Source organism: Mercenaria mercenaria, chromosome 14, assembly GCF_021730395.1.
Source record: "Mercenaria mercenaria strain notata chromosome 14, MADL_Memer_1, whole genome shotgun sequence".
Lineage (NCBI taxonomy): Eukaryota > Metazoa > Mollusca > Bivalvia > Venerida > Veneridae > Mercenaria > Mercenaria mercenaria.
Window position 1 is genome coordinate 52,676,937 of NC_069374.1, and position 19,994 is coordinate 52,696,930.

At 34.6% G+C, this 19,994-nt stretch overlaps 2 protein-coding genes across 2 annotated transcripts; one reads left to right on the forward strand and one right to left on the reverse strand.

Annotated features, from left to right (window-relative positions):
• The first annotated feature begins 13 nt into the window (after positions 1-13).
• On the forward strand, positions 14-19,395 carry LOC123527590 (uncharacterized). The gene is made up of 9 exons (XM_053523506.1): positions 14-121; positions 8,620-8,802; positions 9,423-9,581; positions 12,495-12,623; positions 14,738-14,829; positions 15,284-15,395; positions 16,768-16,855; positions 17,785-17,897; positions 18,751-19,395. Exons 2-9 carry the CDS (start codon positions 8,623-8,625, stop codon positions 18,829-18,831), a joined length of 954 nt encoding a protein of 317 aa, XP_053379481.1. The 5' UTR covers positions 14-121; positions 8,620-8,622; the 3' UTR covers positions 18,832-19,395.
• Positions 1,039-2,418, reverse strand: LOC128548500 (uncharacterized). Its single transcript, XM_053523507.1, has 2 exons — positions 2,230-2,418; positions 1,039-1,870 (listed from the first exon to the last, which is right to left on the reverse strand). Exons 1-2 carry the CDS (start codon positions 2,296-2,298, stop codon positions 1,631-1,633), a joined length of 309 nt encoding a protein of 102 aa, XP_053379482.1. The 5' UTR covers positions 2,299-2,418; the 3' UTR covers positions 1,039-1,630.
• Positions 19,396-19,994: the final 599 nt, after the last annotated feature.

A 19,994-nucleotide genomic window follows, 5' to 3' on the forward strand; every position in this document is an offset into this window, starting at 1 on the left:
GCGCAAATCATAGGTCAAATTTTATCGTCGCACCTGTTAGCAGATGTAAACTTCCGGGAAAAAGTCAACAAATTGTTTACACCATTTCTCGATAAATGTTACAGTGATTTGCACGTTCTTGGTAATCTGTTGATTAAATTATATATTTTTGTTGAAACAGGCTAGTTATTTTATGTAATGTTTGATTCTTTAGTATAATATTTTAGAATTGATAATTGTACGGTGTTGAATTATATTTTACCGCTGAATTTTCATCCTACATTATAAATGTAAAGCCACTAAAGGACATATAAAAATGGTCTCATCATTCAGTCCTCCTTACATACCTCATTGACTGCTTAGAAAGACTAAGGTTACATATTTCATTCAGACTGTCATTTGTTACGAGATATATTCTAGCCTAATTACGGGTGTAACCATGCGCTAGTCTGTAACTGTATATTAACACCAACTTTAAATAAAATTTATTTCTTATATTTTGTCTCCCGATACAATATATATCATGGTACAGGTGCAGCAATATGGTACATATCATGATTATACAAACTGAGTACCATAAGTCAACATTCATGTAACAAAATGATGAAAATATTTATGTTTCTGCATTTGGAAAGTATCCCGGCACAACCAGTTTTCAACCACTTAACAAGTTTTCTGTGCAGTTTTGTACAAATGCAAGTCCAAATCTTTGGTTTATTGTCTAACACTTTTAATCAGCATAAGTGCTATAAAAGCATACCATTTAAGTTTCAAGTTTCTTACCGATCAAATCCCTGGCATGATGGTTTTGAAAGCCACCAGTTGGAAGTCATGCTGAAAATTTACAACCTAAATTCGACCACAGGTGGTATTTTCGTTCCAGCAACATGAAACAGCACTTAACTTTTACTGTAGTTTCATTACAACATGGCAAACATAGAACACCCAAAAATTCAAGTCTGGCAACAAAAACCAAAACCAACTCGGCAGATCAATATACTGTAGGTACACTTGCCTAAATGGGTGCAGGTCAAAACGTACCCAAACCAAAATGTACCCACTTGGTCAAGTCAAAATGTACCCAAAAAAGTCAAAATGTACCCACTTGGCTAAGTCAAAATGTACCCAAAAAAGTCAAAATGTACCCAATTACTTTGGCATTTAGTATTTAAATACCCATAAATTCAGCTATGTATTATTGTAATATTTTAAATATATGTAAGTTGTAGATTGAATGTTAGAGAAGTAGATATAATAAAACTAGATTAGCACAATAATTGATTACTTTTCGCACCTACAGCACAGTTGTTTCACACCTGTTGTGAAATTTTTTACTCCTGTCTTTATTAGACTGTCAATGGAGTGATTGACACCTAATTTAATTATCAAAGTGACTTTCTTTAATGTCCGAGTTTGTAAATTTCCTACTTTATTTACTATTGTTAAAAAATCTTTATAAATATGCATCTGCAGCTATCTTATCAGAATCCTATATATATATCTGTAAAAACTCTTAATAACTTGATGATTAGAGCTGCAGGTACTGGATGCACTATTTCATCACTGAAACTAAACACTAGTTGCTCCATAATTGTCTTATCAAACTATTCACTATTCAAACATTTTATACATATTTACAAAAAAAATAATATTAGAGATGCACTATTTCTAAGGACGAAGTTGGATTAGGCTCTGCCAAAGCACTTTCTTCTAACTCCTGTGCTCTGGTGAAGGGAGCCATCACATTAAACAAGTCATCTTCAGTCTCAGGTTCTGTTCTCATAGAGTGTGTATCGGCTGTTAGGCCATCTAAGGACTGAGTAGAATCTTCCATAGGCGGTATTTGTAGGAGCATGTCACCAACACTGGTATCAGATGTGTCCATGGGTGTCTGCAACAAAACATTAATTAACAAAAAGCATAATGATATTACCAATGATAAACTCAGTACGTTAAGGAAGATTTCTCATTTTCAGACTTTTTAATTGGGAATGCATAAGGCTAAAATACATGAGTAGCCGTTTAAATTAAAAATAATGTTTGTATGGTTTCATTAACTTCCCCATTTTTGCATGTTATACCATTAAATTGTTATTATACGATACAAATGTACCTTGTATATTGCAAGTCAGTCTTGACAAAGTTTTACACTATGTCCTATACTTGCTTATTTATTCCTGAATGTTTTACACGCAATAATTATAATTATCAGGAAACAACATATGAATAAAGTTATCATTAAAAAATTACCTGATTGTGCGCGCATTTTTCACAAATGAAATCTCTGGTCACTTCGCCACGGCGCATCTTGGCATACATGTACCTGGATATACCTAAAATGTTAAATGTAAAGTCCTTCTAATACAATAAATAATGATTTCCTGTACTCAGAGTGAACAACGGCGTTAAACCCAAAACAACAAATGAGGCTAATGAACCCAAACGTTAAAAAATATGAGTCATTTAATTAAAATAAATTGAATTAATTATAAATTGACGAATGTATCAAAAGAAATATGGCATTTTTTTTAAGAATTGGTATAAATCTAATGAAATTACTTACTGGATATATGATTTAACAACAACACTTGTTTTCTCAACGGAATATATCAGAAAAAAAACCCAGAAAAACTTACCAGTGTTACAAGCACGATGTTGCCATCCTCCGCAAGAATCACAATCAATTGCTTGATGATGATTTGCAACAAGACACGAGCAGTGTAAACAAAGCACGTTTGAACTCATGATTACAAGTGAAAAGGAAAGAAACAGGGCATCTTATATACTGGATTAAAACATTACTTATTAAAATTGCAATCAAACTGTGAAAATGTGAAAAAAAATAAAATAAAAAAAGGCACAAAAAATAATGCTTTAATTAGAAATAACAAAAGAAATTTCCAAGCAATTATATGCTTAGTGTTTTATTAGTTAGTAATTAAGTTATAATAGATGAAAAATTTCAAACTTCTGTTTTACCCTTACGGAAATATTATAGTTTGCCGCGAACACTTGCTGCGATCATGCCGCGAATATCTGGCGAACATGCCGCGAACACTTTTGATACAATTGGTATAATTGTTCGCGGGATGTTCGTTGGTGTTCACTTTTCACATGCAAATTAGTTTTGCCGCGAACAAGCTGCCGCGAATTTCCCGCGAACAAGTAGCTGTGAACTTCCCGTGAACAAATTGCTGCGATCATCCCGCGAACTAGTTGCTGTGAACATCCCGTGAACTAGTTGCTGTGAACATCCCGAGAACTAGCTGAAAACCATCTCTACAGAAATTGCATGTACAGAAAAAGTGCAAAAACAAATAAATTAGTAGAGGAATCAGGGATATAAATTTATTGAATAAACTTGAACACTGAGGTTGTAACAAATTCAAATTGTCAATGTCTGAACTTTTTCATATCATATTTGGAGCATTTTAAACAAAGTTTTAATGATAAAATGTGTTTGAATTTTAACTGTTACTTGTCATTTCAATAACAGTGTCAGAGTGCATGTATTCATTTCATCCCAATGTTTTCCTTCACACTGCTTTTAAGTTATATATGAATCACTACAAATGTGTCATAGTTTTACATATTAACCTTTAGCCTGCTGACGGCGAGTTATTCTGCCTTTGCGACCAGTGCAGACCAAGATTAGGCTGCACATCCGTGCAGGCTAATCATGGTCTGCACTGTTCGCTATTCAGTCGGTAAATTTTCATTGAACACCCCTTCAAATACTAAATGGTACTGCCCAAACTGAATGATGGACCAGTCCATTTTAGGAATTTAGCAGGCTAAAGGTTAATTATCAGACTTATGAAGCTTAGAAAGCTAGTTTTATATTTCTTTTTAGATAATCTGATACAGCTCTGCAAAAGGTTAAGCATACCTATTTCATTTAAAAAATTCCTTATGTTTACTGAGATATATGAGTATAGATATTAAACATAAATTTTCTGACTTACCACAAAAAAGTATAATAATTATATTCCTATCAGCCTCTAAGAATCACTTATGAAAACTGTCTGTAATGGACACAGATTTCCTTCTAAAACATGTCCAGAATATCTGGTTGTAATTAACTTATCAGACTCATACTGTGACCTTACAGATAATGTTACAAATTAATTGATCTACAATTACCTGCTCTTATAAAAGTTCTTCAGTAACAGTTTACCAAAAGATTATAATCTTCTGAGTTCTTCTCGCGAACATGCCGCGATCACTGGTCTTCCTGCGAATATCCCGCAAACTAGTATCAAACCAATCGCGGCATGATCGCGGTAGCAGCGAATATCCCGCGAATACTTCCTGCGAATATGGTATGTTCGCGGCATGTTCGCAGCATGTTCGCGGCATGTTCGCAGCTTTTTGACCATTTCGTAAGGGTAATAAAGAAAGATCAAAAACTATCTTTTTCACACTTCCAGATCAAAGGATAAACAGTTTGATTAAAATGTAAAAGATGAAAGGTTCAGTAATTAGCTTATCTCAATTATTGGCTTATCTCAATGTTATTGACACCTTGGAAAGTAGGTAGCATGTTTGATAGGCCTAATAATTACCTGTTAATTAACAATGAATGAAAGAAAATTCAGTTATATACATGCTATTTTCCATTAAAATGCATTACTTTGATAATTAAATCAAAATAAATGATCATTTTTATAGGGGTACATTTTGACTTCTGTCACATTTCTGGGTACATTTTGACTTTTTGTGGGTACATTTTGACTTTTTATTTTTGGGTACATTTTGGTTTGGGTACGTTTTGACTATAATCCGCCTAAATTGGCACCTAAATTACAGGGGGTAGGGTAAGGTAAATGGCAGCCAAAATTTAGTGCATTATCTAAAGAACTATATCATGTGCTCAATTACTCCAGAGAACCAGGGTGTCACATCTGCTGCATTGATAGCTGTCACAGATGACAATGTATTATATAATTGCTAAGTTTTTGACACTTCGAATATTTCAAATTGCTTAGAAAATGAAGAAAACTGTTGCAAGGACAGGCATCATGATTGCATTGTCAAAATAATTTAATGATAGAATGCTTCACAATTCTGGCAGTAAGCATGTGTTAAGCAATAAACATTTAGTGCAAAAGATATCTAAATGTTGATATTGGCTTAAGCAAGAATAGGTAGTATACAAGGAAAGATGCAGTTTTTTTAGTAATAAGAAAAACCTCATGAAAACATAGTACTGCTACATAAATGGAATTTATATAATTTTCCAAATACCAAAACTGAAGGAGATAAGGTTCCTAGCATGTTCTGTCTCTGCTGTAAACAGTGAAACAATTACAACTGATAAATTTGGCTTGTAAAGATTTTTATCATACAAAGTCCTAGGCAGTCGAAAATAGGTTGTGGTCGAAAATAGGTTGTGTGGGGATACTTGAAATTTCGCTTATAGTTCTTCTCAGATTGTTCAGGTCAACATCTCTGTTGTGTTAGTGGTACTGATTAATTTTTCAGCTCGAACATTTTGGATTTGGTGGTTCCTATACTGCTGCTTTGATAATTTTGGGTAGTGTTTTATCACGTCTTGGATATGGTGCCTGCATTTAAATTTTTTCTTTTGGCAGATTCTGTGATATGCAAGCTCCATAGGGACCATAACCTTAGATCCTCTGTCCAAATTCCAGTTTGTTTAGTTCTGCCCATTGTTTTCTCATTTAGAGCAAACACATTCATTATATTAACTGGGGACCACACACCAATTTTCTTGGAATTGCAGTCTGTGTATCATTTAAGGTTCCATGTACAAAAATGTATGGACATATCTCTGGTGTCTCTAAATGATCTGTGCAGTCTGATCATGATCTGCACTGTTTGCTATTCAGTCTGTATCTTTTTGGTAAGCACTCCTTTTTGATATAATAGTAATGGTGCTGTCTAAATTGGAAGATGGACAAGTTCATTATAAAAATTTAGCAGGGTAAGAATCAACAAAGACTCATCTTCTTACAGTCGCAGTCTCACTTTGCTTATTTCGGCTGCTCAAAACCAATTCTTTTTTTCTGTCTTTGTCTGAACATTTTTTTGTTCAATATTGCACTTGAAAAACAAACAAATGCATTGATATAGTAACTTTTGGCTTACATCACGCAACAACAGAAAATGGATTGGGTAAGCTTTTACTTACTTTATTTGTAGTTTTGAAGCCCAGTAGCATGTTCAGATGATGCATATTTGGGTAGGATGATTTTTGTTATGTTTGCTGGATATTTTTATATCTCAATTCAATAAAGTTTTCTCTTTTAATAAAATTTAAAAAGTTTCAAACAAAATAGTGTAAACAAACAACATAGTTCATAAAAGCAGGTAGTTTTGCACTGTAAGAACTTTTTTATTTCTGAACCTTTCAACTTACAACTTTCAAAAGATTTAAAATTGTACAATCAATACTGTAAAAGAAGAAATTTTTGCCAGGGTTAAATTTTCACTATATTCACGAGGCCCTACATCTTGTGAAAATTAATTCTCTCATAAATATTTACCATTGGTATAACTCAAATTCAAGTAATGATACCATTTGTACAATTTCACGAATATTAGACCTCGCGAACATACTCTAAATTTCAAATTTGCGAAAATTTTTCCCCAGCAAAAATATGTCTTTTACAGTAGACAGTTACTTTGTAAATTTTCCTCTTTCCGTTGATTTTGTACTACTCGTGCAAGGTATTTGTAACAATATCATGTTCATGTTATTATTGAGAAATTAGGGGAATCGGGTAGTGAAACCATTATCCTTGACAAAATAGTTGTACTACTTTTGAATCATATTGATGACTAGGATTTACCATGAAGTAAACCCTGAATTACCATTAAAAACATAATCAACTTTTCCAATAATGTTTTCGTTATCATTCACAGTTGAGATGAGAAAGAATGTAATGAATTGGGCCAGCCTGATGATGTCCCCCAATTCAAGTTATGGGGCCAGCCTGATGTTGACCCCCGGCTCAAGTTATGGGGCCAGCCTAATGTTGACCCACAAACTCAAGTTTGTGGGGTCAGCCCAATATTGATCCCCAACTGTTGAAGTTATGGGGCCAGCCCAATGTTGACACCCAGCTTTTGAAAGTATAGGGCTAGTTGGATGTTGACACCATGTCAGACCAATGTTGCTCCGCAGGGCATCCCCTTGTTACAACCCCAAAACCCCTTGCTCCTTCGCCTGTGAAAAGTGAATATGATGGGTTATAAGATTTGTATTGAGATGCACAAGTTCTGCAGTATTCATCTTTAAAATAATAAGTGCTCATAATCCTATATATCAATAGAACATATAATCCTTTACACTAATAGAACATATAATCCTTTACATCAATAGAACATATAATCCTTTTACATCAATAGAATATATAATCCTTTACATCAATAGAACATATAATCCTTTTACATCAATAGAACATATAATCCTTTACATCAATAGAACATATAATCCTATACAACAATAGATCATATAATCCTTTACATCAGTAGAACATATAGGTAATCCTTTACATCAGTAGAACATATAATCCTATACATCAATAGAACATATAATCCTATACATCACTAGAACATATAATCCTTTACATCAATAGAACATATAATCCTATACATCAATAGAACATATAATCCTATACATCAATAGAACATATAATCCTTTACATCAATAGAACATATAGGTAATCCTTTACATCAGTAGAACATTTAATCCTATACATCAATAGAACATATAATCCTTAACATCAATAGAACATATAATCCTATACATCACTAGAACATATAATCCTTTACATCAATAGAACATATAATCCTATACATCAATAGAACATATAATCCTATACATCAATAGAACATATAATCCTTTACATCAATAGAACATATCATCCTTTTACATCAATAGAACATATAATCCTTTACATCAATAGAACATATAATCCTTTACATCAATAGAACATATAATCCTTTACATCAATAGAACATATAATCCTTTACATCAATAGAACATATAATCCTTTTACATCAATAGAACATATAATCCTTTACATCAATAGAACGTAATACTTCTTGTTGTTATGTCAGAGTAAAAATGAACTTTGTGACAACATTCACTTGATTTGAAGAGTACACATTTATATGTATTAAAATATTGATATTTTAAGTTTCAGAACAACATAATTGAGATAAAAATAAGTATGTAATAAAATATTTTATCACGTTTGACGTCGCTGGAGTGTAATAAAGCCATGAAATAAAAACGATAATACACTAGTGTAATAAAGCTTTGACGTTGACGTCGTTTTTAGTATAGGAGACGTTGGTGAAATTGACTTGTTTATATAGTAAAGGAATGTAGAATTTTTGATATTTCACAAAAAAAACTAACATGTGATAAAAAGAATATTACATTTGTGACTTCCCACATTGAATTTATTAAACTCGTTGAATAAAATTGATAAAATGCTCGGCAGAGCCTCAAATTTTATTATTTTATTCAACTCGTTTAATAAATTCAATATGAAAAGACACTCATGTAATATCCTCTATTTAACATCTGTTGTAATGTTTGATTTGAAGCTGATGTGTTAAGCTGGTTTAATAAATTTCTAACCTAAATATAATATATATCTGTAGGACATGACAAAGACATGCAGATGTGATGATGGCAGCACACATACATCCAGAGATATGAGGGAAATGAAGAAAGTAGCTGGTGTGGGAAGTATAGTTCTTGAAACATTTGCTGAGAAAGATGACGGTCCAACTGAAAATGACTACGCAAAATCTTCTATTACTACACTGAAAAATACATATCCGGTAAGTGTTGAGATATTTCAGAATAATTTAACCCTTACCATGGTCAATTTCTATAATGAACTTGTTCATCTTTCAATTTAGACAGTACCATTAACTGTTAAAAGGGGTTCTTACCAAAAAGATACTGACTGAATAGCGATCAGTGCAGATCTTGATCAGACTGTCACTGCACAGATGTGCAGGCTGAATATGATCTACACTGGTCACAAAGGCAGAATCAGTCTTGTCCAGCATGATAAGGGTTAAGACTTTTTAGGAGTGTATCATCAAAATATATAAATATTTGATAAATGAACAATGATTATATTAACCAACGATCTACTTGACCATTACATGTTCTGCAGTATTGTTCCTGAAAAAGTTGTCCCCCTTTAAAGATGAATGCCATTTTGAAAAGAAATAAAAATAGACAATTGTTGAAAACTACATTGCACCTAGTTATGTGAAATTTTAACACTGGGACATTATTGTGAATGCATCAAAATGAAGATATGTGACAGTTGTTTGAAAATGGTAAGTTTTTAGAGGCATTGAACTATCTGAAAGTGTAGCCCCTTTATTCTGTCCTTTTCTGGAATTCAGTGCATAGCAAGACCTTTAATTTGATTGTTTCTCCCTAGCTCAAATTGATGGTTCCTTCCCATGCAAGCAACAACAACTGTAGTTGGATATATCCCATTACATTTGGAGGTGGACTTGTTGGTGGAGATGAGATCCAGATGACTTTCCATGTGAAGAAAGACTGTGCTGGCCTAGTAACAGGCCAAGAATCTACAAAGGTATACCACTCATAGATTATTAAGGTGCTGTATAGTTATTTATGAAATTTTATTATGTCTCCCCCAGGAGACATATTGTTTTTGCCCTGTCCGTCCGTCTGTCCGTCCGTCCTTCCGTCCGTCCGTCCGTCCGTACGTCACACTTCATTTCCGAGCAATAACTGGAGAACCATTTGACCTAGAACCTTCAAACTTCATAGGGTTGTAGGGCTGCTGTAGTAGACGACCCCTATTGATTTTGGGGTCACTCCGTCAAAGGTCAAGGTCACAGGGGCCTGAAAATTGAAAACCATTTCCGATCAATAACTAGAGAACCACTTGACCCAGAATGTTGAAACTTCATAGGATGATTGGTCATGAAGAGTAGATGACCCCTATTGATTTTGGGGTCACTCCGTCAAAGGTCAAGGTCACAGGGGCCTGAACATTGAAAACCATTTCCGATCAATAACTAGAGAACCACTTGACCCAGAATGTTGAAACTTCATAGGATGATTGATAATGAAGAGTAGATGACCCCTATTGATTTTGGGGTCACTCCATCAAAGGTCAAGGTCACAGGGGCCTGAACATGGAAAATCATTTCCGATCAATAACTAGAGAACCACTTAACCCAGAATGTTGAAACTTCATAGGATGATTGTACATGCAAAGTAGATGACCCCTATTGATTTTGGGGTCACTCCATTAAAGGTCAAGGTCACAGGGGCCTGAACATTGAAAACCATTTCCGGTCAGTAACTTGAGAACCACTTGACCAAGAATGTTGAAACTTCATAGGATGATTGCTCATGCAGAGTAGATGACCCCTAACAATTTTGGGGTGACTCTGTTAAAGGTCAAGGCCACAGGGGCCTGAACATGGAAAACCATTTCCGGTCAGTAACTTGAGAACCACTTGACCCAGAATGATGAAACTTCATAGGATGATTGGTCATGCAGAGTAGATGACCCCTAACGATTTTAGGGTGACTCTGTTAAAGGTCAAGGCCACAGGGGCCTGAACATGGAAAACCATTTCCAATCAATAACTTGAGAACCTCTTGACCCAGAATGTTGAAACTTAATAGGATGATTGTTCATGCAGAGTAGATGACCCCTAATGTTTTTGGGGTCACTCCGTTAAAGGTCAAGGTCACAGAGGCCTGAACATTGATAACCAGTTCATATCAATAACTTGAGAACCACTTGACCCAGAATGTTGAAACTTCATAGGATGATTGAACATGCAGAGTAGATGACCCCTAATGTTTTTGGGGTCACTCCGTTAAAGGTCAAGGTCACAGAGGCCTGAACATTGATAACCAGTTCATATCAATAACTTGAGAACCACTTGACCTACAATGTTGAAACTTAATAGGATGATTGGACATGCAGAGTAGATGACCCCTACTTATTTTGAGGTCACTTGATCAAAGGTCAAGGTCACAGGAGCCTGAACAGTGACTTGAGAACCACTAGGCCAAGAGTGTTGAAATTTAGCGGGATGACTGGACATGCCAAGTAGATGATCCCTATTGCAGCCAACCATCAGTGTCTCTTTGACTTTCGCTCCTGACCCCTATTAACTTCTTGCCTATAGGACTTTGCATTGGGGGAGACATGCGCTTTTTTACAAAAGCATTTTCTAGTTTTAAAGGTTATTATTAAATCTTTTAAGAACATTTCAAAAGTTTATAAACCTATACATTTTTGGATACCATTTTATGTGATAGACACTAATTCATAGGAGTCCCTGCAGTCTGACCTCTACTAAGGGGACTAATTTATAAGATACAAGCATTTGCATATGTTAGAGAATTAAATTTTATAAAGTGCTATACATCACCTGAAAGGGTAGATGGAATTATCAACTGATTTCTTTTTTAAAATAAGTAGATACCTTTAAAGGATAACTTTTCAAATTTAAAACAGTATATAATGTAAGTATAATTATGTGTCTGAATAAAATGAACAGTTAATGAAGTCATTTAATGGGGTTAGGGAAAGTTCATTTCAAGTCTGGATATCCACTTTTTAGCCTACCTGTCACAAAGTGACAAGGTGAGCTATTGTGACCACTTGATGTCTGTCATCCATCATCCGTGGTGCGTCATCCGTCAGCAGTTTGTAAAAAACTCTTCTTCTTGAAAACCACTGGGCAGAATCACACCAAACTTCACAGGAATGATCCTTGGGTGCCCCCCTTTCAGAATTTTTCAAAGATTTGAATTCAGTGCAGTACTCTGGTTGCCATGGCAACTGAAAGGAAAAACTTTTAAAAAATCTTCTTCTCAAAAACCAGAAGCCTAGAGCTTAGATATTTGGTGTGAAGCATTGCCTAGTTGACGTCTACCAAGTTTGCTCAAATCATGACCCTGGGGTCAAAATTGACCCCGCCCCAGGGGTCACTTGATTTTAAATAAGAAAATCTTAAAAAATCTTCTTCTCAAAAACCTGAAGCCCTAGAGCTTAGATATTTGACATGTAACATTGCCTAGTAAACCTCTACAAAATATTTTCAAATCTTGACCCCCCACAGGGTCAAATTGACCCAGCCCCAGGGGTTACTTGATTGTACATAGAGAAATCTTCATAAATTTGCTGAAAATAAACCAGAAGGCCTAGATCTTAGATATATGATATGTAACATTGCCTAGTAGACTTTTACAAACTTTGTTTAAATCATGACCCCCGGGGTAAAATTGACCCGGCCCCAGGGGTTACTTGATTGTAAATAGGAAAATCTTCAAAAAAATTTCTAAAAATCATCAGTTTGACATTTGAAACATGTAGCTCAATACTTTTGTGAGTGATCCAGGGTCATCATGACCCTCTTGTTTTATTAAATTTACTTGTTGGTACTTGTTTGAGATTTCAAAGTTGATGTCTGCTTGAAGTAACTAGTGCATTAACAAATATTTATAATTACAGGTATATCATTGTGAAGATGGCTCACAGACACACCAGTATACTAAAGGAACTGTAGATCAAGGGGGACTACTCTGTGTTCTTTCTGATCCAGTTGTCTGCTATAAAAATTCAAACTTCACTCAGACACAGGTACAAAAATTTAGTTTTTACTTTGATTGGCATTTCAAGGAAATAATATGAATTGGCAGCCCATAGGGTGCCCACTCAGAGTGCAGGAGATCATGAGTTCTTTGTTGGTTCTGCTAAATTTTGTTTAAATATTCAACAATGGCAACAGTTTAGCCCAACAGAATTTTGTTAAGTATTTGTTCATGCACAGTGTTTTAAGGATGTTATCATATATACAATGATATACAATGTACATACCTTTTTTGATAGTAATTGATTTACAGACTTTAACGTGTATTCAGATTTTCCGTTTTTACAACATTCATCTTACTAAAACAAAATATGATAACAGCTAATTACAAAATCTATGATGCTATTACTCTGGGCTGCAGATCATGCTTAATTCAATGGTAAAAAAAAATCAGAAAATATATGTTCCAAATTTAAGTTGCCGTTAGAATGTGCTGCATATTATTCTGTGAAAGAATTAGTGCATATTTCTAGATGCAAATCTAATAATCTTTTTTAGCTCACATGTCACAAAGTGACAAGGTGAGCTTTTGTGATCGCGCAGCGACCGTCGTCCATGCGTGTGTGAGTCCGGCCGTAAACTTTTGCTTGTGACCACTCTAGACGACACATTTTTCTTAGGATACTGTTGAAAAACGGCGTTAAACCCAAAACAAACAAAACAAACATTTTTCTTAGGATCTTTATGAAAGTTGGTCAGAATGTTCATCTTGATGATATCTAGGTCAAGTTCGAAACTGGGTCACGTGCGGTCAAAACTAGGTCAGTAGATCTAAAAAAAGTAAAACCTTGTGACCTCTCTAGAGGCCATACTTTTCAACAGATCTTCATGAAAGTTAGTCAGAATGTTTACCTTGATGATATCTAGGTCAGATTCGAAATTGGGTCACCTGCCATCAAAAACTAGGTCAGTAAGTCAAATAATAAAAAAATGTTGTGACCTCTCTAGAGGCCATATTTTTTATGAGATCTGTATGAAATTTGGTCTGAATGTTCATCTTGATGATATCTAGGTCAAATTTGAAACTGGCTCAACTGTGGTCAAAAACTAGATATGTAAGTCTAAAAATAGAAAAACCTTGTGACCTCTCAAGAGGCCATACTTTTGAATGGATCTTCATGAAAATTGGTTAGAATGTTTAACTTGATCATAACTAGGTCAGATTCAAAACTGGGTCACTTGCCATCAAAAACTAGGTCAGTAAGTCAAATAATTAAAAAAAGCTTATGACCTCTCTAGAGGCGATATTTTTCATGGGGTCTGTATGAAATTTGGTCTAAATGTTCATCTTGATGATATCTAGGTCCAGTTTGAAACTGGGTAAACTGCGGTCAAAAACTAGGTTAATAGGTCTAAAAATAGAAAACCTTTTGACCTCTCTAGAGGCCATATTTTTCAATGGATCTACGTCAGTAGGTATAAAAATAGGAAAACCTTGTGACCTCTCTAGAGGCCATATTTTTCATGAGATCTTCATGAAAATTGGTGAGAATGTTCACCTTGATGATATCTAGGTCAAGATCAAAACTTGGTCTCATGCCTTCAAAAACTAGGTCAGTAGGTCAAATAAAGAAAAACCTTGTGACATATCTAGAGGCAATATTTTTCAATGGATCTTCATGAAAATTGGTCAAAATTTTTATCTTGATGATATCTAGGTCAAATTCAAAACTGGGTCACATGAGCTCAAAAACTAGGTCACTATGTCAAATAATAGGAAAAACAACGTCATACTCAGTTTAAAACTGGGTCATGTGGGGACCGGTGAGCGATTAAGGACCATCATGGTCCTCTTGTATTACATATGCATTTTCACTTAAAATCATTATATAAATGTTACAGAGCTGCTTTTAAGCCTGATTGAAACTGAAAATATCATCGTGAAAGAATTTTTAAAGGCAACAACATACATGAAACTGACGTCACAAATCCGATATGAAATTTGAATGTCGGTATGAAAAGATATCTATATTTAAGGTTCCATTTAAACTTAACGAAGTTATCAAATGAGTATATAATAATAGTTAACATTTATATGTTTCATTCAAGTACATGCCATTTCAAAAAGTCAACAGATGGTAGCAATTTATCATGTTTTTTACAGGAGTTCAGAATGAGCAGTGAGGGCAATCTTGTGTACCTGGACTGGTTGATAGGCGGTCGTGTGGCTTTGGATGAACTCTGGCTACTTAAAAGGTTATAGGTTAAAGTTTTCTTACTGCGAATTCTCAAGATTACTTAAAATATTTCCTGTCCTTACACTCCCTATAATTGCAATGTCAGGTCATGCATATTAAATGAAAGTAGTCTTGTAACAATACAAAAGGTACAATACAGATTTTTTTTCTGCCTGTTCATATTAACTTGGGAAATACAAGCTGTATTTTTGACAGAATTTATATGGGTCTTTAATAAATCTGGTCATTTCAGAGAAAAATATCAGATATTAAAACTTTTATTAATTTATTGAAAAACATGAAATAAGAAGAAAATGTGTTTGTGTTACAAGTATGATCAGGTATCTTTCAGATCTTACATGTTTACTTGTTGCTATGTCACTGTATTTGATGTTGCCTTGCTGGAAGATATTTCGATCTAACACAAAAACAAAGAAGTATTCGCTGTATGTTTATTATTTTTGTTTTACCAGCTACCAGAACAAGACAGATGTGTATATAGATGACAAGTTAGTGTATAGAGATAACTACCATCTGTGTGACACTGGACCTGTCTCTGTCAAAAATGCGATGAAATCCATGCAGGTAATCTTTAGATACAAACATAAAATACAATGACAGGAAATAACTTTTGCATGTAAATTAAAGGTCCATTACTAAGGGAAAGTGAGTTGACAATTTTTTTCATAGCCAGTGCATAGACATCTGCAAGACACTAAATAATGAAGATTTGCAGGTCAAAATTTACAGAAGGTCTTTGGAACTCAAAGAAATGTATGTGTATTATGTTGAAATTTCAATGAATCGACAGAATGACCCCCCAGGTCTTTTTAACTTTCTTCATACTTCATAGAAAAATAATTGTTCATATACTGCGATTTATTTCGAATTTCTACATACCAACTTTCATTTTCCAATAAAATGAAATAGTTTCTGTGCTTTTTAAAAGAAATTAAAATGTTCACTTTCCTTAGTATTGGACCTTTAAGAGTATTATATGATTCTAAATTAAATACTTGACTTTAGTTTAGTAGAGTTAAGGGGACCTCAGTTACCAAGTGCCTAGTCGCTTACTTTGAACTACTTTTGTGAGTTAAAATCCTTTGCAGGTTTTAAGGTTCCTTTCTAAGTAGCTGCCAGTTGTCTTTTGAAGGGGCAGTTCTACTCAGGTCTTCATATGGCCTTGTCTGAAATAATTTCTGTACATGAGTAGTTGGAGTCTTCAGCTTCCATTAAAGCTAGAAAGTGTATAAAATCTCTTTATAAAAAAAACACCAAAAAGATACTAAAACAGAACAGTAGGGTTACGTTGATTTATGTAAGTCAGTTTTTACCAAGACATAACACAAGACACATGTTTTTAAAGCCATTCCATTGAAGCTTACATCATATAGCTACTTTTAAGTTTTAATGATGGATGAAGTCTCTGCTGCCTGTTCAGATGTACATGTATATCATGCACTAAGTGGCACTTCGGTAGAAGCATCAGCTTTTCTCAACAAACTTTATGTCATTTAAGAAATAATATATCTCATCGGTGATTTGTCGCTGAATAAATCACTGTTTGGAGTTCAGACGCGAAGGAATTATATCACGAGGGCGTAGCCCGAGTGAGCCCGAGTGATATAATGCTACGCATCTGAACGAGATAATTAGTTCGATTCTAACACGTTCAAGAACTTTAAAGTACACCCTTGTCGGCATGCATTAAATATTTGCCCGTTTTCAGTCGGGTTCTTTTCCAGCGCGCCGCTTGACGCTATGACGTAATAGTTGTGACGTCATAAGAGTGAATTGTTGTTTAATAATTCACTGTTTCCAGCCTTCTTTGTTTAATAGGAAAATGAATCATATCGTGTTAGAATTGTATTTGAAAGAATTTGATACCTGTTAAAGGACAAGTGAATAAATCACATGTTATATGTGTCATTTATGTAAATATTCCTGTTCACTACAGGTTATAGGATCCTGTATTATCCTAGGGAACAAGATGAAATCCATTGCTTCAAATTTAAACAGTACCCTTGGAAGGAAACAATCTATAGGTATGTTGTTTCTATAGTTACCATAATAATGTTTGTGCTGATGATGATAATGATTGTGATCATGTTTACTACACATGATGATGATGATGATGATGATGATGATGATGATGGCAACTACACATGATGACGATAACAGTGACTGCACATGAATATTATCTTGTCTGCATATGATGATGATGGTGATGATAATGACTGCACATGATGATGATAACTACTGTTGAATGTGATGATAATGTTATTGATGACAATTGCCGTTCTGAAAGGAAACTGAATTTTCAAGACAGTACTGTTCTTTTTGAGTTTTTGATGCTGAATATAACAAATTTGCCTATAAGAAGCATTTAGTTATAATTTTGTGGATGTTACCAATATTTAACCGAAGTTCATGTTCTTTGATAATGACTTGCCTATACAGACAGGCGTAGCAATTACAGAAGGGTACAATTTGTTATTGCATCATCGCAGCCTTCAGACTAATTCTTTAACATGAAATGGCACTTAACCTGCTGGCAGTATGTACTAAATCTATACAGGGAAACATGTAATAAAGGCTATTTTTAAATGTGACAAAACTGAGTACCAGTTACCTGCTTTTAAAAGTGAGGACTCCTCCCTATTTATCTACAAACACTACAACTTACCTTTTTGAGATACCAACTACAGCAAAACACCTAACACTTGAGGTCTCAAGGGGATTTGCAAAATGCTCAAAATAGTATGTTTTTCCAGCTATCAAATCAGAGAAAATATATGAAAAAAATGGCCTGGACCACACAGATTGCTCAAGTGCTAGAGCCATCAGTGCTCAAATGTGCAATGTTCCACTGTATTAACACTGTATTAACAAGCAAAGTATTTCCAAAGGGGATGATTTTATAGAAATAGTTTCACTGAGTGTGTATTTTTATGTTGTTTTATTCATCTACTAGGTGAAAGATATGATACTGACTTTGTATGCAGTGTGAGTCCATTGAAATACACAGTTGATGAGGCTGTTGTCACAGGATTGTACATCCGATTTATGGCTTCGTCTTCGACCAAGGTATACATTTGAATTCAAATGTTTCAGACAGTCCAAAAGTATGCATATATTCTGGGTGTTACTTTTATTTAAGTCTAATTAATTGATAACTCTTCCAGAAGACATGATTACGGAAGGTGCTCAAATTCTTATAAGCTTCTCTAGATCTTTAACATGTCAGGTGTAAAGCACACATTCTAGCATAAAACTGCTGTTCTTGTCACTTTGTGTGTGTTATAACACCTTTTTATATATGCAAGTTCCGTGGCAAAGCGTAAACGTCATTCGGCCCCAAAACGGATAATTCGAAACGAAATGACGTCAACGTAAAAAACAACTCAGACATTCCCGCACATTTCGTGGAAAATTAATGACGTTGAGAGACATTTTATCCATTTATCAGTTTTTACGCGTTTTATGCTAGAATAGCGTTAGCGCATGTTCATTTCGTGTTATAACATTTGCAGAATCCCTCGGGATACGTTGGTACCCTCGCCCTAACGGGCTCGGGTACCAACCAATCCCTCAGGAATCTGCAGATGTTATAACACGAAAAAACATGCGTTATCCCTACATACAAAGGACTCTTATCCCAATGTAAGGTAATATTGTTGGAGGCAGTGATTTAAATCACGATCCATGATGTGGTAGTCAGACAGTGCTACCACCATATCACTTCAGCCGCTCAAATTCTAACAGGGTGAGCTCAAAAGACCTATGTTTGATCTCTATACATTGGGATTGAACTAGCACTTTATATTTTAAACCTGTTCCAGTGTGGTGCTGTACATCTTAAATGAACTAGTGCTATATAATACATCATTCCAGTATGTTGTTGTATATTGTTAATAAACTAGTGGGCTTTATATTTCAGGCATATTCCAGTGTTGTGTCGTACATTGTGAATGAACTGGAGCAAGAGATAGGTGGCAATCCATTTCAAGACAAATACTAAACACGGAAGTCAACTGTCTTTTGTCAAGGGCTATTTGTGTTCAGTTGTCCAAGTACTTTGTGAATCTCTACCTAACTGACTAAACAGAATAATAGAAGAATAGTCAAACAATGAAGGAACTAGAATTTAGGATGATGTCCTAGCAATCATACAGAATCTGCTTAATCAAATTGTTTTTAAAAAAGGAGAAAAAAAAATGTTAAAAACATGAAAACCTGCAGTAATATGGTTTCACTACTGTTATCTTAAAATTGTTGAAAGTTAAGTTTAGAAAAAGTGATAAAATCTGTTGGTTTTGTACACATTTTTTGTCTGTATAAAGTAATATGTCTGTGTCGACAAATTTTTACTTTTCATGTTACGCTGTAAATTACTGTTAACAAATTTAATAAGTTTATGATAACCTAATAGAATATTTCATGACAGAATAAGGATGAAAGGTTGTACAAGAAGTGCGGTAGATGTAGGGAAGTAGGAAAGAAACTAGGTCTTTCGTTCCAGACTACAGAAACTTTCCGTCTATGAGATTATTTTACTCAGGTGTGAAATAAAATACTGTCTGTTTGTTTGTGTCCAATTACTTGACCAACACTTTTATTATTACTGCTGATACTGGAAATAGTTGGGGTTTTTTTAGACAGACTTAAGTCTCATTTTGAAAGTTTTAGTTTTAAGTTCTTACCGAGTCACCCAAACCTGTGTTGCACATTTGAGCCGTGCCATGAGAAAACCAACATAGTGGGTTTGCGACCAGCATGGATCCAGACCAGCCTGCGCATCCGTGCAGTCTGGTCAGGATCCATGCTGTTTGCTAACAGTTTCTCTAATTCCAATAGGCTTTGAAAGCAAACAGCATGGATCCTGACCAGACTGCGTGGATGTGCAGGCTGGTCTGGATCCATGCTGGTCGCAAACCCACTATGTTGGTTTTCTCATGGTAGGGCTCTTTTCATTATTTCTCATGTACAGACTCAGTAAAACCGAGTCTGCTATTTCTCTTCTTGGTTGCATTCTTGAAATATTGTATTTATACACTTACGGTATTCAAAATCTTACCATATAAAAAACAACAACAAGACAACTCTTAAATAAATCTATTTGCTGACTAACCTGTATATTTTGGCCATGTAGTTGGAAACAATCAATTTTTTAAGCCTGTTCAA

Excerpts from the sequence above, each read along its gene's own strand:
- LOC128548500 (XM_053523507.1), bottom strand. The coding sequence starts at position 2,298 with ATGTATGCCAAGATGCGCCGTGGCGAAGTGACCAGAGATTTCATTTGT. Across the intron at positions 1,871-2,229 it reads AAAAATGCGCGCACAATCAG|ACACCCATGGACACATCTGA; the intron begins GTAATTTTTTAA and ends GTTTTGTTGCAG.
- LOC123527590 (XM_053523506.1), top strand. The coding sequence starts at position 8,623 with ATGACAAAGACATGCAGATGTGATGATGGCAGCACACATACATCCAGA. Across the intron at positions 12,624-14,737 it reads CAAACTTCACTCAGACACAG|GAGTTCAGAATGAGCAGTGA; the intron begins GTACAAAAATTT and ends TGTTTTTTACAG. Across the intron at positions 14,830-15,283 it reads GAACTCTGGCTACTTAAAAG|CTACCAGAACAAGACAGATG; the intron begins GTTATAGGTTAA and ends TTGTTTTACCAG.